At 46.6% G+C, this 24,582-nt stretch overlaps 1 protein-coding gene across 1 annotated transcript; it reads right to left on the reverse strand.

Moving 5' to 3' along the window:
• Positions 1-11,326: 11,326 nt before the first annotated feature.
• LOC117839904 (transcription factor ILI7) lies at positions 11,327-12,519 on the reverse strand. Its single transcript, XM_034720338.2, has 2 exons — positions 11,965-12,519; positions 11,327-11,801 (listed from the first exon to the last, which is right to left on the reverse strand). The coding sequence occupies exons 1-2, from the start codon at positions 12,094-12,096 to the stop codon at positions 11,649-11,651; spliced, it is 285 nt and encodes a 94-aa protein (XP_034576229.1). The 5' UTR covers positions 12,097-12,519; the 3' UTR covers positions 11,327-11,648.
• Positions 12,520-24,582: the final 12,063 nt, after the last annotated feature.

Below are 24,582 nucleotides of genomic sequence, written 5' to 3' on the forward strand. Positions count from 1 at the left end.
CCGAAGACCAAGAACTCGAAGGTGAACTCGAACACACGATTTAGATAGGTTCGGGCCGCTTATATCGCGTAATACCCTACGTCTTGTGTGTGGTTGGATTGGATTGATTGATAATTGTTTGGAGGGGGTCCCTACCTCGCCTTATATTGTCGGGGGGAGGGTTACAGGTCGGTTGTTGTACAAGAGTACTAGTCGGATTCGACTAGAGAGTCCTACTCTAATTGCTACGAGTAGTTTCTTAATCCTTGACTAGTCCTTGTCCTCCAAGTAGACCACATCGTCCGGCACCGTAGTCTCCATGTCTGATACATCTTGGTGTACAGCCCTGTATTGTAGGACTGTCCAAGCCTCCTCGTGGGCCCATAGATGTATGACTGACAAACCCTCGAGTACTTTTTAGTCAAATGCAACCATCCCGAGTACTTCTGTGGACATCTCCAACTAGTTTATGGTGCTCTTTTTGAGTACTCCCTCGGATTGAGTCCTCGAATGTGCTCGAGTACTGCCATACAGCTAGAAGGTGTTAAGCCTCATTTAACTTAGTCTCGAATCGTGGGTCTTCAAACTTGACTTTTATATGGAAGTGTGATGAAAATCGCACTCCATATAGAGTAGCCCCTGAGTCTTATGTTGAATCGAAGAATCAGGTTGGGAGTCAATCTTATAATTTCACATCTTTTTCCCCTTAAAACCCAGAGAAATTTTTTTTTGTCCAACGGGCACGTGGCACACAGCCCCTGAGCCGTTCCACGACTAGTTTGGGTATAAGCGTCAACAATTGGTCCATGTGATCATTTATCTTCAGAAATCTTATCTCTTCCAAAAATATTGGTAACCGTTCCGGCGATAACCGATGGCTTTAAAAATGGAATATTCCCCGTAATTCTCGCCGCTCGGTTACCTGTGCCACGGTTATAAATATCAGAGGAATCTTATCCCTTCCATTTACCCGAGCTAATGCGCCCGAGCCATTCATCTTCTCATTGTTTCCCTAGCGCCGCACCGAGCATTGTTGCCCTAGCGCCGCCACCCCCCACTGTCTAGCCCTCCAGCTCATGTGCTAGAAGACCATCGGAGCAATGGGGTCCAAGAAAGCATCCTCAAGCAAGGCGGTGGAGTCCAAGAAGCGCAAGGCCACCAAGAAGGAGATCCAACTGCCGGCGTGAAGTACGGGAAGACCAACCAGACAACGCCACCGAATCAAGCCAGCGCCTGGAAGCCATCCACCTTGAAAGCGGTGAACATCCAGGTACTGGTGAATGCAAATCTTCTCTAGGAGAAAGAGTTCGCGGATTGGAGGGAAGCAGCTAGAAATCCGTGGTCTTTTGAGATCTACCCGGATAAGACAGTCATCTTCGCGCACTTTGTGGAGCGCGGGCTGGCTCTGCCGTTGTCTGACTTTTTCCAGGGGTTACTGAGGTACTACAATCTAGAGCTAGTCCACCTCAACCCAACTCTATTTTTCACATTGCTATCTTCGTGCACCTCTGCGAGGCCTTCCTGGGCATTCCGCCCCACTTCCAGCTGTTTAGGAAGTTCTTGAGAGTGAAACCCCAACCCTGGATGAACCACACAGAAGTAGTCGGAGGGGTAGGGATCCAGGTTTGGGAGCAGTTCAAGAGCCAATACATCAAGTACGAGCTCATAGACTCCCATTCCGGTTGTTGGCAACGGTGGTTCTACATCGGAAATCATGAGCCCCATCTTCCCAAGGTCACCGGCCACCGTCCCATGTGGAACAATCACTAGCTGGACGAGCCGAATACTTTAGACGGTTTTCTGCTGCCAGAGTTGATTGCCAAGATCGTCCGCCTCAAGAAGGATGGACTAACCGGCATCGGAGTAGCCTTCAGCTTCATGAGAAGGCGTGTCCAGCCCTGCAGTTGCGTTGCACAGCAGGGTATGATTACTCGGGTCCCAACGACCCGTCGCGGATGACGTCAAAGGAGCTGTCCCCTGACAAGGTGATGGCGCACCTGAAGTATTTATTCAAGCGCGTCAAGGATATCCTGGCGATCTTGCGAGAGCACTGCGCCACTAACCCACCGAATCCCGTAAGTACCTGTGGCCTGCAGCCCCTGAGTACTAATTTTGACATCTGTCATTTTGCTGACTACTCATATGTTGCTTACAGGATGAGTTGAACTTGTATGTCTCCAACCCTCCTCCACCTAGAGCTGATGTCACGCCTCGTATGTTGTCCATTGTGGCTGTGCAGAGGGCACTTGAGGAGGAGGAGGAGGAGGAGGAGGAAAAGGACAAGGAGAGGGAAAATTCACCAGACTGGTCCTCCTTCAACAACTCTAACTCAAAGTCTACTGAAAAATTTGTTGTCAAACCCTGTCTTTCCAACAAGGCGGGGTCATCGTCTAGGACGTCCAAGTGTGTGGCGAAGGACATTCCAAAAGTCGGAGTGGCGCCACCCCTAAAGAAGGCGCGTACTGTCGCTGCCAAACGGGTGGCCAAGAAGTCATCGGTCGATGAAGTCCCGCCTCCGGTAAGTTTGTTTGACAAGATCCTGAGGATCGAGTACTCTAGTTTGTTTGCTTTACTCTCAACTTTAACTCTGACATGGCTGACCGACAGGTAGTTGAGGTGGAGACAGAGGTGAGAGAAACGGCTACTGTAGTCGTGCGGCAGAGGCTGCTGACAATATAAGAAGTCCTGTCAGCAAGTACCTAGAGGGAGGAGACGGCAGCTAAGGCTGGCGAGGATCTAGCTACAATCCGGCGAGCCGTGCCAAAGAAGTCACCGCCTACCATCAGGAGACGGTGTCTGGGAACTGGACCCACCAACAAGATGAAGAGGTCCACCAAGTAAGTGTCCATGTATCGATGTTAACTTGATGTCGCGAGTAGTGTCGCCGAGTAGTGTGTTCTGACACTTGTCTCGTTGTAGGAAATCTGCCAGTGTAGAACTTGAAGGCCCGAGTTCAAAGTCTAATGCTGATAGCAGTAGCCGCTCAGCGCCCGAGGTCGCCTTGGAGCCTGCAATTCCACTACCGGAGGAGCAACCCGCGCCTGAAGTTGCTCTAGGTGCGGTATCTCTTGTCGAAGTTCTTATGCACGACATATTGGCTTCACTTGATGTATCTCCAGTGCCAGCCCCTGAGGTGCCAAAGGCTGAACCCAGCGTGGAGAGTACTTCCGCGGTGGTGACGTATTTGGTGGCCATGATGCTGAATCCGGATGGTGAGTAGGAGCCGGAGGTCGAGGTGGAGGTGGCAGCCGCTGGTGAAGTCAAGGCTGCGCATGTAGCCCCCGAGCCATAAGTTGTCGTGGAGGCTGCCTGGGCGCTACATGTGTTGGTACTTGTCCCGCCATCCGAGGCGGGGCCGTCGACTAGTCACGGAGCAACTTCCTCCTTGCTTTCAGAGGCTGATCCATCAACTAGCCAGGCGATGGTCCCTCTCAATGCTCCAGATGCTAAGGAGCACGATGATATTCTACTCCCTCCCGCGGTGAACCCAAAGAAAATCGTGCTGATAGCTGACCGCCTGGCTAACATGGAGTTTGAGGCCACGTTGATGGACATGTATCACCAAGTAGGCGAGTATACATAGGTAAGCTTCACTTATGTTCTCGATCTTCATCTTGAAAGTGGTACTTGATGCTTATACGAGTACTTTGCTCTGTGTTGTAGACACTGATCCAGCGCTCCCGCGAGAAATCAAAAATTCTCGAAGCACTTGGAGACACCATCCAACGGGCCGAGGCGTTGGAGCATAAACTAGCCGAAGAGCGGCAATAGTCCTCCCAGCTGTTGATGAAGTACCACGGCCAAGCCCCCAGGCACCGGAATGCCATGCAGGATGCCACGAAGGAGAAAGATCGTCTGCAAAAACTCAACAAAGGGTTGAGGAACCATAATGAGGGTAGGCTTCTGCAGTTTCTGAGTACAGATCTTGTACTTTGTGATGCTAATTTTATCCCTTTCTTGTGTTCTTGCAGAGCTCACCAAGGAGAATAAGGATCTCCAGGGTCATGCCATAGACTGGCAGAACGCGTACTACCGAGTCACTGATAAATTTGACAAGGTGACCACGAAGTACGAGACTTTGGAGCATAAATTCGATAAGGAGAAGCAGCTGCGCAAAGATGGGGAGGTCCAACTTGTAGATCTGATGCAGAAACTCCGAGCGCAGCAGGCTGAGTTGGAGGCGAAGGATCTTGCTCTCAAAGAGCTAACAGGAGTCGCTCAGCCCATTGCTGATATGGTAGAGCCACCAGAGGAAGGCGTGGGGCCCCGTTCCTTGGCAGAAATACTCAGGGATGTACCTGAGAAGGTCACCGGCTACGTGAAGAAGACTGCGGAGTCCATCTCTAAGCAACTGCTGGCGATGGTGAAGTTATTCTACCCACAAGCCAACTTGGCTCCTGTGTCCGAAGGCATTGCCGAAAACTGCTCCGATGAGCAATTCTAGCAGTATTTGGAGGAGATATCTCCTATTGCTCAAGAAGTAGCCAGTCAAATAGACCTTGAGTAATCTGCAAAAAAACAATTCTTTCTAATATAAACAAGTTATGTGTATGGAATGAAAATTATTTGAAGTCTTGTCACAATTTTGTTTGCTTGTCGACTTTGTTTGAATTTTTCTGGTTTAGTGCATCTCACGAACTACCCTGATATTTGCTCGTGTGATAGTCGTGAGTGTCCGCGCACAAGGCTACTTCTATGAGCCTCTTTAGATACATTATGTAGAGTACCTTTTAGGCTGTGGATCCTTTTGCGGAGTTCCAGTACTCGTATATTTGGGTAGTCAAACTCTTCAGGTGAGTAGACTCTTCAGGACTTCATGGCTTGGAGCCTACCTTTGCAACCTCTCTAGGTTGTCTCGGTATTGTGCTTCGAAGACCTGGAACTTGCAGACTTGTTATTACAAGCCACGGCTAGACAGACTTGACTAGATAAGGACTCGGGTAGTGTAGATAACTTCCCAAGTTGTTTGACAACTTCTGTTTGCGAAGACCATCGATGGACAGATTTGTCCAAGGAGCTGATTAGCTCGAGATTGTGTGTGCAGGCTTGCTTTTGTGCAAGTTGCTGCTATCCGACAAGTTTTATAACCCGAAAGATATGTGTGTAGACTTGTGAATACAAGTTGCGAGTGGGCAGAGACTAGTCTTTTGCGACAAAAAATAACTCTACTTTATTAAGTTGTAACTATACAACTATGGTCGATGGCCAATTTACATGAGTATGTAGGCTGTGGGTAGAATTGACACAAGTGTTCAATGTTCCACGAGTTGTTGACTTCTTCGAGGTGAGAGTTTGGAGCCTATACAACCTAGGTCTAGTGACCTTGGACAGTATCACTTGTGTTGAACGAACATTCCTTGACGTTGCGATCATGATAACGGCGGATTCTTCAAGGTATCTTGCTGATTGGACGAGTGATGCACAACGAGCTTCTTCGAGGTTGTCTAAGTCTAGATGCCTTGTTTCTTCAGCCTCACCTTCCTCGTATTGCTCGACTACTGGAGAGTTCCACATGATGTTGGCAGGGAGGACAACTTCTGATCCATAGACTAGGAAGTAGGGACATTACCCTGTAGCCTTTCACAGTTGTGTGCGAAGCCCCAGAGGACATTTGGTAGCTCCTTGAGCCACTTGCTTCCTTTGGTGTTGCCAATGTCGTGTAGTCTCTTCTTGAGAGATTCCAGTACCATCCCGTTGGCGCGCTAAACCTGGCCGTACCGGACGTCAATCCCGTTGTTCTCCCAGGACTCCCAAAACTTGTGATTGTTGAAATTCTAGCCCATGTCTATGATTATGCGATTGGGGAAGCTGTAGAGATGGACAATCTCATCGAGGAAGTCGAGTACTCTATCTGTCTTCGGGCAGGTTACTGGTTTTATCTCGATCCACTTGGTGAACTTGTCGATCGCCACGAGTACTCGGTTGAAGCCCTCTGGTGCCGTAGGCAGATGGCAAATCATGTCTAACCCCCAGCATGAGAAGGGCTAGGAGGGCGGTACAGTGATCAACTTGTAGGCAGGGATGTGCTGCTGCTTGGTGAAGAATTGACAACCCTAGCACCGATGGACTAGTTCTTCGGCGACCTTGAGAGCTGTAGGCCAATAGAAGCCTACTTTGAAAGCTTTGCCCACGATTGTTCTTGAGGATTCGTGGTTGATAGCAAGGACATACTGGAGGAGATTCACAAAGGCATCTGCATCAACCACTCATCCTCAAGAACGATCATGGGCAAAGTTTTCAGAGCATGCTTCTATTGGCCTACAGCTCTCAAGGATGCCGAAGAACTAGTCCACCGGTGCCAAGGTTGTCAATTCTTTGCCAAGCAGCAGCACGTCCCTACCTACAAGCTAATCACTATACTGTCCTCCTAGCCCTTCGCATGCTGGGGGCTAGACATGATTGGCCCTCTACCTACGGCACCCAGGGGCTTCAACCAAGTACTTGTGGTGATCAACAAGTTCACCAAGTGGATCAAGGTAAAACTAATAACCTGCCCGAAGGCAGACAGAGTACTCGACTTTCTCGACGAGATTGTCCATCGCTACGACTTCTCCAATCACATAATCACAGACATGGGCTAGAATTTCAACAATCATGAGTTTTGGGATTACTGCGAGAATAGCAGAATCGATGTTCGGTACGTCTCTGTTGCACATCGAGAGCCCCTACCTGGCTCGCCAGCTGTCGGTGTTTAGACCTGGCAACCTACCAAGGGGGTACCCGAGGTATATTTTATGCGTGGGGCTCAACGAAGATTAGGAACTCGAAGGTGAACTCGAACACATGATTTAGATAGGTTCAAGCCGCTTATGTCATGTAATACCCTACGTTTGTGTTTTGGTTGGATTGTATTGATTGATGATTGTTTGGAGGGGGTCCCTGCCACGCCTTATATTGCTAGGGGTAGGGTTACAGGTCAGTTGTTGTACAAGAGTACTAGTCGGATTCGACTAGAGAGTCCTACTATAATTGCTACGAGTAGTTTTCTAATCTTCGACTAGTCCTTATCCTCCATGTAAATCACGATATCCTGCACCGTTGTCTCCATGTATGATACGTCTTGGTGCACTGCCCCGTATTGTAGGACTGTACAAACCTCCCGGTGAGCCCATAGATGTATGGCCGACAAGGCCGATTCCTAATACCAACATAGTATGTTGGTAGACTAGTTTATATTGCAAATAATTTATTGAGCTAGCACCAGTATCCATGACATCACGCACCCTTGATTGCTTCAGATGTACATTAGGATGCGTAACCTTCTGGCAGTGTACAACTTCAATAAGATGATGGTGTGAACGATCTTTGGCTTGAAGTGACACGTGGGAGTGTAGTGGCGTGAGATACACCGTGATCCTCGACAATAGCCTATTGATGACGACGTCCTCCTGGGCTTGTTGAGGATGCAGAACGTGATAACCTTTGAGCACCGGCTGTAGGAGCCGATGCGATGATCCTCGGCGACGAGAGCCGCCGATGATGATACGGTTTCGATTATGGCAAAGCGATGAAGGAAGGTTTCCAAGCAAACCAACAAAGAATGCTCTGTTTACGTGGAAGCAAAAGACCGATTTACAAGCTAATCGGCAAAGAGTAACTAACCCTAGCCAAAAAAGTAAGAACCAGAAATAATAGATGTGTTTTTTGATTGTTTGGGGATTTTCCAATCAACTGTGTCCGAAGGCGGCTGGACTTACTTGCCGTATAATTCTAAAAATTCCATCTCATCTAAACCTTATGGGGTGTTTGGCAACACTTCACTCCAAAACACAACAAAACACAACTCCACTCCACCAACTCCATCCTTTTGCAGCTCCACTCCACCAACTTCGCAAAAACATGGAGTTGTTGTACGGGTTTGGCTGGTTGTAGTGCTCCAACTCCAGAAACCTGAGGACTTATTATGAATAGTCTATTTTACCCTTTGTGAATGGTCCCACATGTCAGTCTCTCCTCTTTTCCCCCTTCCCTTCCTCTCCTCGCGCTTGCCTTCCTTTGGCTCGCTCGTGCGGCCACGGCGAGCGGCGACGGCGTGGCTACACCAGCGTGGGAGCTTCCCCTCCCACCTCTTTGACTACCCCAGATGATTCCCTACACCTAAGAGCACCTCCTCCCTCTCCTATCTCCGCGAAACCCAACCCTAGACCTACCCACGGTGAGTGGCGGTGCACGACCGGCGGCGAGCACAAAATTGAGCGTGGAAAGTTGACTAAGATGGCACAAGAACTAGAGCACGAGCACCAGGACCTCACCACGGTTCAGTTTGTGTAGTTTGTTGAGGACGAGGAAGGCTGGAGGGTATTTGTCAATGTGTGGGTGGCCGGCGGTGGCTCGCGGCACACGGTGGGTGGGAAAAGTTCAATCCCCAACCGCAGGAGCCATGGCTGGCGGTAGGTTGCGGCTGAGGGTGGAGCTGGGGAAGTGAGGGAGCTGCGAGTGGAGGTGATTTGATTTTGTTGGAGGGAGTGGGGAGGATTTGGCCGGCAGGCGGATGGTGGTTGAGCTCGGCTCTGCCTTGCTTGCTGTGCCGAAAGAAGAAGAAGGAACAAAATGGGAGAGGGAGAGGAGGCTGGCGACCCGGGCAGGAGATAGGGCCGCGGGGTCGTCGTCCGTGCTCTGCGGAGCAGTGGGCGAGGACAGGGCTGCAGTGCCGCAAGGACGGTGCAAGGACGCCACAGCACTGGGGAGCGCGGGTGAGGTGGCGCTGGTGCGGACATCAGCGTCATAGGCGCACGACACAAGTGGCTGGGTGGGTGGCGTCGTTGCGTAGGGCCGTGCGAAAATCGCCGTGAGAGCTAGCGCGTGGCGGCGGCACAGTTCGCTAGCGGGCCGATGGCCACCGCGCGTCGTGATGGTGACCCGACCGTGGAGGGTAGCGGCAGCGCGGCCACGGTGGGAGGGAGCGACGGGAGGAGGTGAGCGATTCTTTGTTTCGCAAACCAGTAAGTTGTGTAACGAGTGGTAATGGTGGGTAAATAACCCGCAACTCCACGAGCAAGTCTAAAACGAGTGTTTTTGGAGCACCCCTTGAGGTACTCCACTAAAAACGTAGATCTGACCCTTAGCTCCACCTTTTTTCTGGAGCTAGAGTTGGTGGAGCTAGATGTGTTTGGCTGCGAGTTTTTTGAGTTGGAGGAGTGGAGCTAATTTTGCTAAACACCCCCTTAGTCCACGGTCAAGCCTCGTAGCAATCAGGTAAATTTGATTAACCGATGCCTATGGGGTGGCTAAATAACGTGATGCTTAGCTTGTACATGCCGGACAGGTACAGCCTGATCAGGAAATTGATCCGTCATGTAAAACTTGGTGATGATTACACCCTGTCGAACTGGAAAGATATCTATCAATACTAATAATTAATTCAAAGAGGTACCCGAAGCTACACTTCTCATCTCTCATTTTGCTAATTGATTGGCCTTGCTTACAAATGATAATTAATAATAAGACGATCAACTAAACTGTAATAAAATCAACACTTCACCTTGAGCTTGATCATGTAAAACAGCCGAATAATCTAACTATCAACTTAACCAAAATAATCAATTACTCGGCTAATAATATGAGTGTGTTCTATACAAACCTGATATGCCATTTTTTTGCCAACAACTAACACATTTCCTAATTAGACTGAGTAACCGGACCCACAACACCATTATTGCATACCACTCCAGCTAAAAAATATGTAGGGAAATGTATAGCATGAGAAAACGTCTACCACACGTAATTAACTATATTTCCAAGTAGAGTAGTTTGTTATGAAACATTTCGAAAATGGTTCTTCATATGCAAGCAAATTAGCAACGAAATTATGGGAAAATCTATATTAACTACCAATTAACATTACAAATTATGTGCCTTTTCATCGAAGCCATTACGACCTTCGATAGATTTTCAAAATTTATTACTAAAATAACGATCCTATTTTAGGGAGCTTATGCTTTTGCATCTTCATCTTTTAAGGGAAGCAGGTTAGCCCTGGCTCTAAACTTCTAGATGTTGAATGTGTTTTCGTTATCTAAAAGCCTAGCATGGTGGATGAGAATTAAATCTCTCTGTTTGGTACATCCTCAAAGTCACGTGTATTTGATGCTTTATATAACAGCATGATTTCCAAAATAAATAATTTGACCACTATAACTTATCCAAATTTATTGGTAAAATTAAATAAAATTATGGTGCCGTTATTTAGGCAGTTCATATCATCCCATACATAGTGTTTTGATCTAAGATTGTGGAAGCCATCATGTATAGACAAGGCATGTGGACTACTTACCAATTCAACCACAAAACTTTTGGGAATTGATTAGGATCAAAGTTACTGAAAATGTTGCGTGTTTTTTTTTTGTAACGTGAACAAATCAACCTGGTCGGCAGAGCATCTCCTGAAGCGCACAGGTAATGAGGTGCGCATCTGACTCTGGAGTAGTATATGATCATGGATGTGTATATAGCTAGTTAGCTAGGTAGTTAATTAGGCAATCATAGGATGGGGACTGCGTCGGAGGTGGGGGAAAACATATGGGGTGGCAGCAGAATCTCCAGATTTGTCTGAAAATGATATCCTTGTTTAGTTTTCTTTTCCATCCTGGAGGCAATTGAAAAGGTTATCATCTGACCTCTTAGTAAACAAGGCAGATCAACCACCGACGAGTGAAAAATCTAGCACTCACTTTCACTTGTTATTTTACCCTGCATCCTGATCGGGAGGCACAGTGTTTGTCGGTAACTAACAGATATTTCTGTTGAAGTACATTGTACCGTAGGTATTCGGTGGTCACTGACCTTGTCTAGCTCAATGGATGCCTTAAACATGACGCCCGGAATTCAAGTCAGTACGTTTTGTCGTGTACTAATGACCGTAAAAAAGGTGCAAAAATAGGTTCTCTCTGCGCTGAAGCACACCACTCTCATAACCAACACACTGTTTCTTTTTCTATGGTTGCACATTGTCATACAGATCTGCTGCCAGTTCGAATTGTTCCTGCATGACTGTCCTTGAAATCGGCTTTAGTATCACATTGACGCTTTGCTTAGGGAAAGAGGATTGTTCTAGGAATTACCTGGATATATATGTAATTATCGCGATCCTCTATCAAAATGGTCACAGCTTGTAATAATTAAGAATTGTAAAAGAAGGAAGTACAGCAGATTTTGTAATCCAGATAAAGTAACTAAGATCTGAATCCTAATCCCCCTATTACCTTGTACTGCTGAAGGATAAAAAAAATAGAAGTCATAACAAACTCCCTTGATGAGTTGCAACTTGCAAGAGAAAACAAGACAAATTTTAGGAATCTCTCCTTACGAAAAGACAGTCAGTCATGTTAGCACAGCACAAAGCAACGTGTGTCATCGGTGGCTCCATCTGGCACAGGAAATGGCAAACAGCATACGTGCAAAACTTCACGCGGCAAAAATGAATACTGACGGTTCAAGTTACATAGAAATTACTAGGTAGTGAATTCAATTATTTAACTGACTCTAGGAAAAGATTTAATTTATTAACGTAGCCGATGATCCTGACCAAAACATTCTCTCTCCTCTCTGTCTCTAAGCTACAAATTGACTTCCGATGGTCACTGAGCTTTGTCAAGCTCAATGGATGCCTAAACATGATGCCCAGAATTCAAGTGGTCCGACACGGCCTGACGGATCCGCCAGGCGGGCAGCTACATGAGGAGGCTGCGGATGACGGCGGCCTGCGCGGTGCTCACGTCGGCGGTGGCGAGCAGCTCGGAGAGGCGGTCGCTGAGGTCGTCGACCTCGCGGTGGAGGCTCCGGATGTAGCTGCACGTCTCCTGCAGCACCCTCGCCGACGGCACCTGCACGCACACATATGTATAAGCATCGTCGTCGACCATCTAGCTTAATTATCACCAACACTCGTCGTCGACCATCTAGCTTAATTATCACCTCCACCGTCCTACTACGTAATGATTGGCTGCCGGAGTTGCTGACACCGGCGGCAGGATTAACGTAACGTACCCTGTCGTTGCTCCGGAGGCGGGCCTCGGGGAGGAGCGCCTGCAGCTTGGCGACGAGGTCGCTGATCTGCTCGTCGCTGATCCGCGACGCGCCGCCGGACGACGCCCTCGACCGCGACCGCCGGCTGGACATCTCCTCTGAGCTCTAGCTCCTACCTGCCGGCGGCAATGCCGGTGCCCTGGTGGATCTCTAGCTCGTTCACAATGTGTGCACGTGGGTGTCTGCAAAAGGCAGCCCAGTAGAGCTTGTGTGCGTGGGAGGAGACAAGGCTGAGAGCGAGGAGGCAACAAGTAGCTAGGTAACAAGAGTGTAGAAGCAGGATGGTGGTAGAGAGACACTGGGAGGGAGAAGACCGTGTGGTGCTCTAGTGCATCGGCCGTTGGAACGGGCAGGTGCCGGGGGAGTTAAATAGAGAGACGCGGACACGCGGTGGTGGCTGCGGAGAGAAACCTCGAGAACCAGAGACTCGGACAGTAAGATAGCGGCGCCGCAGGGGCACAGTGCTGTTCTTGACTCTCTGCTGACACCGAGGGACAGGCTGAACTGCTAGAGCTAATGTCAATGGCCAGCTTGCTAAGGGTTTTCAGGCAACGAAAGATTGTCTTTTCTACCCCTCCCACGACACTTTCAAAGGTCCCGTTTGGATCCCGCAGGCTAAAGTTTAGATGGCTTGCTGGGAGCAATGAGCTAATAGCTAAACTTTAGCTGGATGGTAGGTAAGGGATTCAAACAGATTCTCAGCTAAAGTTTAGTTGGTGGGATTCAAACAAGATCTAAGTTATTCTTCTCCAACCTCGGAAAGTTCTTGGTAGGGTAGGATTTATTATCAGGGGTTAGAATTTAGGGTTGGAGTCCACCCAAGTCTAATGGTTTAGAGGAAAAATCATAGCAACAAATTAAATCTGCTTCGTGGTGATGGTAAGTGATGGTCGGGGTGGTGAGGGCCAAGTTTTTTTATTTTAGCCCGTTTCGCAAAAAAATTCACAAATACGCCCTTGACGAAACTAATTCTAAAAATGGATCTTCACCTTGGCGCCAAGCTAACATGTCATCTAATATGTACTAAGTATACAACTACTTAACTAAATATCGTAATAACTATATTACTATGTAACTAACTATATATCTAGCTACGTAAACAAGCCTACGTACGAGGAAAATTCTATCTAACTATCTATTTCTCTATCTAACAATTCTATCTTCTTATCTATTTATCTATCTATAAGCACATCCACCTAGTTAAATAGTATCATGAGTATTCTCTATTCCTTCTATCATTGCATTTCATACACAAAACCTACCAAATTAAATTAGTTTTCATATCTAACAATTCTATCTAACTATCAATTTATCTATCTAACTATTTTATCTAACAATTCTACCTACCTATCTAAATTCTACCTAACTATTCTATCGTCTTTATCTATCTATCTATCTAACTAATCAATCTATCTAACTATTCTACTACCTAGCTAACTATTCTACTAACTAACTATTCTACTAACTAACTCTTCTTACCTACTCAGGGACGGTGCATACCGGCGGCCAGGGGCGCGAGCGGCCACCGGCGGGGCCGGGCGCGGGCGGCCTCTGGTGGGGACGGGCGCGGCCGCCCGAGCGGGGGGCAGGCGGCCTCCGGCGGGGGCGAGGGCGGGCGCCCATGGGCGGGGGCGGGCAGCCTCTGACAGGGGCGGGCGCGGGCGGCCACCGGCAGGGGCAGGCGGCGGTGCGGCGGCGGGCTCCGAGGGCGGCGGCGGCGGCGGCGGCGGCGGGCTCTGAAGGTGGCGGCGGCACTGGAGATAGCAAGGAGTTTGAATGAAGAAGCAAGAAAAGAAAGGGACGCGTCTTGTTGCTGTGGTAATAGGCTTGGCGCCAGGCAGCCTGGCGCCAAGCCTTGGCGCCAAGATTGATGGCGCCAAGCCTTGGCGCCAGCCACGCTACCCGCCCGCCATGTAAGCCACGCCACGCCACGTAAGCCACACCATGGTGGGGACTTTGGTGCCATGGAGGCTGGCGCCAAGACGTGTTAGCTTGGCGCTAGCCATCCTGGCGCCAAGGTGAGGATCCATTTTTGGAATTAGTTCCGCCAGGGTTATATTTGTGGAAATTTTTCGCGAAAAGGGCTAAAATAAAACGTTGGGTGGTGAGGGTCCTACTAGTCGTGGTGACGGAGAATTGGTCGTATGAATGATCAAATTAGGGGCATTGACAGTGTTGAGTTGGTGAGGCAATAAATGCAATGGTAATAAGAGCCACTGTGAATGAGAAGAAAGGGTGGTGCGGATATGAGGATGTGGTGGAAACGTTTGCGGAGTCGTGAATGGAGGCACAAGAGGGGGCCAGGGCTAGGGCTTGCTGGTGCTATGGACAATCCAACAAGCAGTGGCTCTGTGGTGATGGAAGAAGGGCATGGTGTAGGAATGTAGGATGAGGACATGGTGGAGTTGCTCGCTTGAGTCATGAAGGGAGGTGGTGAGGGCAATGGTGGGGGTTAGGGATCATTGGGACTGCTTGGTTATATACCTCAATTAGCCATGCCACGGATGGATGCGGTACGTAGCCATGCAAAAAAAAAGGACGTTGCTTTGTTGGTGACTAAAATAAGGCTGTTGCCGCTTTTTGCTTCACATTTCTCGCCAAGGATGTGGTGCCGAATTCCAATGCCACAAACTGTGGTGCCGCCACATGAGGCATGGCTAGTTGTGGCTAGAAAGCAAACAGGCTCATTGTCATTTGGGTGACGGCAGTGAGCGATAGAACAGTGATATGGGGTTGGAAGTACCATTTCTGAAGGGCATTTTTCTCCCCTCCCACACCAGTTTTTCTTACCACCCTTCTTACTTCAGAAAGTCCTTAGGAAGATTAGGATTTATGATTAGGGGGTTATAGTTTAGGGTTGGGTTCAGAGACATGGGTTTAAAGGGAAAATCATAGCAACAGATCCACTTGGAGGCAGTGGCAGGTGATTGCCACGACCCAAAGTTGTTAAACAAGCTTAACATGTTAACATGATAATCATTTGTGCATAATGGAGCATCAATGCATAAGCATTCATTAAATTCATGAAATTGTTGTTTATTGTTGAAATTCAAACTTGTGAAGCAACTCAAATTTCTACTATGCAACTGTGCCTCCTGTTATTTTATTTAAATACTAGATGCAATTTGATGAATTTGTAGTATTTTTACTGAATTTTTGAGTAATGTTTACAAGTGTTAAAATTCATTTAAGTTTCAATTTTAGCTGTTTTCTTTTGTCAATTGCATACAAACCTGATCAGTTCTAGAGGTTATTCTTGTGGCATTATGTTCATTGTGATTTTATCTTTCAAATGAGGATTTTTTTCGTGCCTGTAGCTGGTTCGTTTGAGTGGTGAAAGTTGGACGGTTTCAAAATCGGTCAGGCCCAAGTGTCAGTCGCTCCCTCCTCCTCTCCCGCACCAGCTCGCTCGCCCGTTGGGTAGTGTCGGCGGCGCCTGCAGGCCACCTATCGCCGGACTGGCCACCATGGCCTCGCCCACGCGAAATCCCCCTCATGCCCTCGCCCCGCTCCTCCTTTAAATGATGACGCCGGCCTCCCCCGAAACCCTAGCTGGCCACCATCTCCATCCCTGTCGCCACCTTCTCCCGAGCGCCGCCGCCTCCATCGAAAATCTGCCATCGACGGTGAGTCTCCGGCCAATTCCTTGCAGCTGGAGCTTCCTCTTCGCGCATCCGTTTCACTACTTACCCGCCGTCCTCCCTCACCATGTAGGGCTCCCATCGGCGAGCCTCCACCGCCTCCGTCTGCCAGTCCGCTACCGTCCCCTGGAGCTCACCACGCCACCTTCTCCCGGTTGCGGAGCCCCTGCTGGTGAGCCTCGTGGCCTTGGGGAGCCGCTCCACCACTTCCCCCTCCGTGTCACGCCATCCTCGGCATCGTCGCCGCCAGCCGCGCCGAGCGCGTGCCCGTGGCCATGGCCGGCTAGGCTTCTTGATCAGCTCAGGCTGGTTAACCCCCGCGACCCTACTGTCAGCTGTTGTGGGTGGGGTGGAGCTGAGTAGGTGTAGTTTGGGCTGGGATTTTCAGGGAAAAGAAAAAAGGAAGATTGATGATGTGTTGATTGTTAATGGGTGAATCTTGTTTAATGCATAGAAATATATAGAAAAATGCTAAAAATGCAAAACTTATTTTGTTCTATTCCTGTTGATATCTAGTTTATTTCAAAATTGAGTATGTGCATGCTACTATTGTAGGTCTTGATCTATTATTTATTTTGTTCTAGAATTATTAAATACTTTATAAATCATGTGATGATCCAAAAATTGTGGAACCAATTTTTTTAGCTTCCATTTATCATGTATGCTCCACATCTACAACTTGTTTAAGTAGAACCTATGGTTTTCACACTGTATTAGATCTATTTCTTGCTTGCTATCTTAATCTTGTTATTTGCATAATAAATAGTAGAAAAATGATAAAATGTTGAAAGCACTTCTGTTAGCCTGTGTTTTCTATATAGAATCCAAAAAAATGATATTTAAGTTTTTATGGTTGATTTACATGCCTTTTATGATTTAATGTGTTAATAACAGTTTATATTGTTTATTTTATACTTCATTAATGAAAATAGATTTTAAGGTGAATCCAACTCTCACGATCATGTTTTGGGATCCTCTATCAGTGTGATTTATTTCATAATTGTTGCTCAACCAGTGATTTTAATCTTGCAAGTCATGCTTGCTAGTGGATTAATCATTTAAGTTGATCATTCCATTTAGTCTTAATGATTAGTTACTGTTGTCGGTGTGATTGTTCTGTTAACAATTCATTCCTTGCTATTTCTATTATTTTCCATGCATTTCATGAGCATTTGTACTCATAGCATCATCTCTAATGCATGCGTGCACTTCATTCATTTTAGAGAGCAACTTGCCGGAGAACGTGACCATTGAGCCCGAAGCTGAGGCTGAAGTAGAGGTTGAGGTTGAACTCGAAGAAAACCAAGGCAAGCAGCTATGCATACTTATCCTACTTTTCTAAATAAATTTGTCACTATTTATAGCTATGGGATGCATGTGGGTTACCTACTTATTGCATTGTTAGAACCTATGTTGTTGATATTGGCCTCCCTTGCTTTGTTATCATACACCTTGACGCTCAAGTAGTATCGGTAATAATGAATTAATCTTGTTAGTCGCTTAGCCTTCTTAGGCATAGAATGATCACTTTACTTTGGTAAGGGAATGGTTATAGGTTAATCAACACCGATTATAATATGGTTCTCTAATGTTGTTCAATAAATGAACATGATGGTTAATTGGATACGAGATTTGAGCGATGTGTAGGGTCACGAAAATGGAGTCTCGGTGACATAGACAACTCAAGTCGATTAAGGATCGTCCGTTGTTAATGTTGGTTTGAGCACCTTTTTCGTGCTACCACATGTTCCCGAATGGGATGAATAAGTCTAATACCTTACTTGTCTCGCTCTATGAGGCACGGTCCTAGATGTGTGGTCCTCGGACTATGTAGAGGAGCCTGGGGTGTCCCCAGTGGACCTAGGTCATCCTCCACACAAACTAGACGTGTTTTACTCGTAGCTCGGGACGGTTTGGAAAGGGTTGGCATGAGTACCCCCTTACGCACCATTGATCGGGTGTGCAAGCCGCAAGGTCCTCGAGTCGTGTGGGTAAAGAGTACACCCTTGCAAGGATAAATCAATTCAAATTGCCGCGCTCTCGGTTATGAGCAAGCTCAAGTCCCATGAATTCATCATAGAGTTATCGGATGCTTATGTTACTTGTTCTTATATTTACGCTCTATGTTACCATGTTGATGCAATTGTTTTCAACTAAAATTTGAAGTGGATTTGGGCAAGATTAATAAAACTTGCTAGCTGTCCATGGGGTGTAATTCGCATGCTTATGGTCAAAAATTAAGGATAGGCTGAGATAGGCTTTTGCAAATCTACTTAACCTTGAAGTCTTACTCCTTGTTCAACCCTATGCATGATCCTTGTTATGTATTTGCGTAAGACTTGCGAGTACCTTTTGTACTCATGTTGCTATTGCTCACTAAAGTTGTAGGTGATCTGGAGGCCGTGTTCGGTCACTTTTACCTCTCTGATCCCCGGGTGGGTTATGAGTGACTAGAGTGGTCGTTTGTTGCTTTGGTAGTGTTCTTGGGCAACGACTACATCGTTTCTTTTGCGTTATTCTATCGTATCCGCTGCGTAGTGGTGCTCTTTTCATGAGTTAGATGTTGGGTAAACTTGAACCTTAATATTTAATCTCGTGTTGTTGTTGTCATGAGTCCAGGACTTGTATTTTGGAGCTCATTTATTTAAATTTCAGATTTGACCCATGTATGTCATGAACTTATAATCTTAATTGTTGAACTCGTATAATGTTTAAAATTACTCTTTATGGTTCATGTGGTAATGTGCAATTTGTACGGTTGGTGTTACTCGATCTTGGGCTTGTTGTGAAACACCTACCGGGACTACCGGATGTGTCTCTTGTTATGTCGAATTGCACCGAGTCTTGTATCTCTAGGCGTGAGTTGTCACTCGACACGTCGCAAGATGAGTAAGTGTTGGCTCTCATCCTATTGGCGTGATTGTCAATTCACTTAATTCGAGTTCAAATTGAGCAGTTCTCACAGTGATGGTCGTGGTGGTGAGCGTCCCAGTGGAGTCTAGGTGTAGGACTAGTCAGTTTGGGGGTGTTGTCAGTGTTGAGTTAGTGATGCAATAAATTCGATGGTAAGAGCCATCATGAATGAGAAGAAAGGGTGGCATAAAGATGAGGATGCACTAGAGATGTTAGCAGACATGGGCGGACCTAAGTTGAGATCAGCATGGGCCCAGGCCCTCACTCAATCCTTGGTGTGCAGTGGAAGTAGACATTTTCTCACCATGTATATTCACATATTTTGGATGATTCTATATAATATGCCCTCACTCACATTTTTCTCTAGGTCCACCCCTGTTTGCAGAGTCCTGAACAGAGGCACAAGAGGAGGGCTAGCAGGGCTCGCTGATATTGGGTACCAATAAGCAATAGCCTGGTGGCGGTTGAAGGAGGATGATGTGTGGAAGGATGACGCGGTGGAGTTGCTCACCTGAGTCGTGAATGGAGGTGATGAGATCAAGGGTGGGGGCTAGGGCTCATTGTGCATTTTGGGTGACGGCACCAAGCAATAGAGCAATAATACGGGGCTGGAGCTTGAGAGAACATTTGGGTGCCCGTGGTCCTTAAAATTCCCAAAGTAATGTGTAGATGGATCTTTTCAGAAACTCTCACTATTTCTGTGAACATGTGTTCATTTTCTGATGTGCCTAATGAGCATGTATTTAGGGCCATATATAGGTTAATATATCGTTACAGTTTTTGTTAGGTGCAATCATGCTGATGAAAAAAGTTAGAGTAGACTTATACATACTGCACTTAAAAAGTCGAGGCGGTTGGCTCCATGTCCCAAGAAAAACGAGGTTGTGGCCAAAAAAGGGCCATCTAATTTACCAATATGATCATTTAGGAACCAATCTTAGGGTTTCATTCCCTTTCATTTTTCATAATATTCTTGGGGAAAGGCACGAACAGGAACCAAAATTGTGATGTTAATTTACGGTACTGAACTAAGAGCGCTTTCTTACGACAGAAGATAAAGCGGTAAGAGCAACTCCAAGAGGCTGCTAATCTTACCCCCAATACTTTTTTTAGGAAAAAGGAGAAAAAACGAACTCCAACAGTCCACCCAAACATTCCTCAATTTTTTAGCAACGCTAAAAAACAACCTACCATCGCGTATATTTTAGCGTTGGCATTCCTCCCCCAATCCTGATTCCCGCAAGCTCGCGTGTCCCTTCCGATGGGCCCAATACGACGACGTGACCTGTTTTAAAATATTGGGTCTATTTATTAGCGATCTGCTGTGGATTGGTATGTTTTTGAGGGAAATTTTTTTTTGGAAAAACCCCCAATACATAGTTTTGGGGAAGAATTTTTTGGAGTACTCTTGGAGTTGCTCTAAAGGAAAGGATGATTTTCGCATGCATATAGAAAAATGAAACTCTAAATTTTGTCCAATTTGAATCGATCTCAATTTGGAGTGACAAAAAACTTTCATACTACTGGTGTGAATAAGCATTGACTCTTGGTACCATTCCAAAGGCCGTAAAAGAAGCTACGCTACCATGCAGAAGAGGACAAGGATTATGTCTCACATTTTTCATCTTGCTAGTGTTGAGTGTTAGTTGACTGTCCCGGGCCCCGGCCCGCCTCTTGGCACACACGTAGCCGGTAGTTCCTCGTGCTGTGCTGGGTTTCATATGAAATGAGAGATACTTAAACAAAACATAACAACGAGGCCTTTTTAGTTGCCCAAAGCTTGGAGGTACAAAATTACTGTTATAGTACTGTAGCACACTGTAGTGTTTCGTTTGTATTTGTGAATTATTATCCAAATTTTGACTAATTAGGCTCAAAAGATTCGTCTCGCAAAGTACAACAAAACTGTGCAATTAGTTTTTAATTTCGTCTACATTTAGTACTCCATACATGTACCGCAAGTTTGATGTGATGGAAAATCTTCTTTTTGCATAGTGTTAAAGTAGGGAGCCCCTGAATCAAAGAAGTGACTGGAATTATTAATTATTTATATTCACCCGGACGTACGGGTTGCTTAATCCAGCAGGGAGGAGAGTGTAGACTCTTCTTCACCTTCTCTTCACTTTTGCCTGCAGAATCCACGACGCGATAAGATTTTTCTCTAGTCTCTGTAGACTGTACAATGTCAGTTGACGTTCTTGTGCATGGACCATGCGTGATCCAGGAGACGACGCAGCTCTGGCAGGAACCCTACACGTAGGTCTCCTGCTACAGTGGGCAGTGATCAGTGGCGACGACGGCGACCGGTCGTTGATCGCCTCCTCCTCCTCCTCCTCCTCCGGTGGAGGCGTTGGGATGGATCGGCTGGCGCCCACGGCCGCTGTCTCGCGGCGCCTGACAGGACAATGTGGCCATGTCTCGGGAGCAGTCACGCTCACGCGGCTATGAATTCTCTCCGATCCTGTCATCCTGACACTGGGAAGCATTGAACGCCGGTGCCGGTGGTTCATCGACACACCCATATGTGATGTGTGACCTGGGATCCCTGCACTATAGTGTTCAGCACCAATTGATTGTGGCACAAGTTCAGGTCTGGATAAAATTGCGGCTGCTGGGTCTTACGACGACTGAGCATATATTTACATGCCATTTTCAGTACTTTCAGTAGATTGGGATCCAGAGGCATCCAGCTAATGGTTCAGAACACAACCGATTTTTTGGTGAGTACCCGGCCATTGCTCGTGCTTTATTGGAGAACATGTAAAACAAGTGGTCTTTCTATTGAAACAGTTTTAAAGTTGCAGTTGAGATGGAACAGGCTAGCTAGGCTGCAGATGTGAGGCTTTGTTTCCTGCCAATATATAAAATGCAGTTCTTTTTCCAAAAGAAAAAATGAATGCAGTAAACTGTAAACGTAAGACGAGTATGCCCTGTTTGGCATAGTTTCTTCCTGTTTTTCTTTCCACAGATTAAGGAGGAGCTGTGCAAAATGGCAAGATTCTGCAACCGCTTTACCGTAAGCAGAATACAAGAATAAACTAAATAAGAAGAATAAACAGAGTCTGTTTTCACCAGCAGACGAACTTTTCCAAAAGGCGAAGAATCTGCACAATCAGAATTCTGCATAACATAATAGTGCTTGTTTCAGACTTGTCCAGTGTGGAAGCATCGAGTTTTGACCGGTCAATTCATCATGTACACTACGCTGAACTAGCACTGGCTGGCCTAATCTGCTGTCTGAGCTGCATATATAGCTTTGTTTTAACATACTCCCTCCCTCCATTCCAAATTACAAGTCATTCCAACTTTTTTGGAGAGTCAAACCATTTTATGTTTGACCAACCATTTTATGTTTGACCAAAATTATAAAGAGAATCACAAAGGTTTATGGCACCGAATAGATATATAATGTGAAAATATATTTAATGAAGAAACTAATGGTACTTATTTGATATCATGAATGTTAGTAGTACTTTATTGTATAAATTTGGTCAAATTTGAGATGTTTTAACTCTCAAAAAAGTTAGAATGACTTATAATTTGGAACGGAGGAAGTAATAATTTGTCCATTTCCTTGGTGCATGGAGTATATAATTATATGATTCCTTTTGGATTATTTGGTTACTTAACGGAAGACGATGGTAAGTAGGTTCCTCCCACATGGTAGAAGCAGCCACAGCCATGCATGATTGATCGAGGCTGAAGAAAGAGGGGAGAGATCTAGGATGCGACGAGAGCAGAATTGGCCTTCTGCAGTGCAGGGCGCGGATGCATCATCACTGCATTTAACTAATCTAGATCTGATGAAGTAGCCAGCCAATCACAGCGAATATGCAAGCACTGAAAGTTCTGCCTGTCTCCTCCTGAATACTAAATTCACAGGATCCACTACCAGCTGCTAGAATAAACATATATTGGTTCAGATTTGAGGGTTGATCTATGTAGTATATGCCCCCCTGGTTGCCTTCTTCCCTCTTCGTAGCCTGCAACTTTGTACTGTAGATTGTTATTGTCTGAAATTGCTCATCGGAGACAGTATCATGTCCATGGGAGTATATAGAGTAATTAACTTAACAGTAACAAAAGGAGTTGTTAGGAGCTGGGATGCTCATCATTATCATTGAGTGTGCCCCAGCAGCTAGCTTATTAACGCCACTTGCCGTGTAGATTACTCCGCAGAAATGACTAAACCTGCTAGCAGGTAGTACGTACGATGTTCGATCGCTAAATTTAAAGCGCAGCCTGAGATGCTCACATGGATCTTGACGTCTCAATTAGCAGCAAAAGCCTAGAAATGAAGCACCGTACAAGATGCGATGCCCGAGCGAACATGGTAAACGCCCTGCTATAGTACCAACATGCGTGTCTCGCTAATAAACAAGCGAAAGGATCACCTGCCAGTTAACAGGCAAGAGACGGAAGATGCCTACAGGGATCACACATGCACCCCGCCTTATTCCACAGGCGACGAAGACGCTAGGTTGTTGCTCACATGCATCGATCTCCCACCTCCGAATCTGACACTAAGTTTGGAACTGATGAAAGGAGTGCAGGAATGATCCGCATCCATCAACAAACAGGAGCATACAGTAGCTAGAGATCCATCTGAATTCTGAATCGTCAATTCGTCATGGAAATCATTGGTGATATATATACTGTATGTCCACGACCACGAGGATCACAAGCTTCGCTTCGCTAGCGAAGTGAGAAGCTTGTTCGAATTCAGTTCAGATCTTTCAGAACAATAATAAAACAGCGCGGTAACAGTGAAGAGGAAACAATTCAGGGCTGCCGATACGCGTGCTGTATACGCATGGTATTCAGAGCTGAGACATCGGAGCCGCAGGTGCAAGCGCCAGCTGCTCCGACGACGCCTGACTTGTTGGTCGATCTTGTTTGGCTTTTTTCCCTGAGACCCTGAGCGCCAGCCAATAACCTGTTGGATCTTGGACCGGCACGCGGCGTCGAACGGAATAAACCAGAGATCATCTTCTCTTGTTTGTCCGATCCTTTTGGATGAATGCATTTATAGTAGTGAGGCAATTATCTTTTGAATGGGAACGCGGACGGCGACGGCACGACGAGGATGAAGCTGCGTCGCCGGATACGACTCCCTGCTCCCACATGCATGCGCATCAGGTAGCTGCTGAAGAAGCCGCCGGAGGGACGGACCATGGCGTGAGGCTCTCCGTCTAGCACAGTGCATACAGCCATGGAGGCAGGAACAAGAACGTGAGCGCAACCATTATATCTGCTGACGGTAATAAAAATGCCAAACGAAGCACTTGAGAAAATCGACAAAATAAGGAAAAAGTTTCTATGGGCAGGAGATAAAAACGCTCACAGGCGGTAAATACAAGGTCAACTGTGTCAAATCCAGCCTACCAAAAGTAAACAGAGGACTAGGTGTGCTCGATCTTCATAAGTTCGCAATGCAAGAGCACTGAGACTGCAATGGCTTTGGCACGAGTGGGAGTCACCGCAAAAAACATGGATTGGAACGGAGACATCATGCGATGACACGAATCACCTTTTGTTCGCGGCATGCACAACCATCATAGTGGGGAACGGACGCAAGACGAGCTTATGGCACTCCGCCTGGGTGCAAGGCGTCAAGCCAAAGGACATTGCGCCCAACATATATGCGTTATCCAAAGGGGAAAAAAAGGAATCTAGCACAGGCCTTACATGATAACAGTTGGATTAGGGACATAAACATTCACGGAGGATTGACAACTCAACACCTACAAGAATTCACAACACTTTGGCGTCTAGCAACAACGATTCAGCTGCAACCGCAACAGGAAGACACAATTCGATGGAAGTTTACGTCCGCCGGAAAGTATTCAACAGCCTCGGCATACAAGGCATAATTCCTCATATCCACCAAAGCACCACATTACAAAACAATCTGGTGTTGTTGGGCGCCACCGAAGTGCAAGTTCTTCGCGTGGATGATCTTATAAAACCGAGTATGGTCAACTGATCGACTTGCGCGAAGAGGATGGCCTCACTCCCCTGCATG

The sequence above is a fragment of the Setaria viridis genome, chromosome 9 (assembly GCF_005286985.2).
Source record: "Setaria viridis chromosome 9, Setaria_viridis_v4.0, whole genome shotgun sequence".
NCBI lineage: Eukaryota > Viridiplantae > Streptophyta > Magnoliopsida > Poales > Poaceae > Setaria > Setaria viridis.

Coding starts and splice junctions, on each gene's coding strand:
- LOC117839904 (XM_034720338.2), bottom strand. CDS start 12,096: ATGTCCAGCCGGCGGTCGCGGTCGAGGGCGTCGTCCGGCGGCGCGTCG. Junction 11,802..11,964: donor GCCTCCGGAGCAACGACAGG/GTACGTTACGTT, acceptor GTGTGCGTGCAG/GTGCCGTCGGCGAGGGTGCT.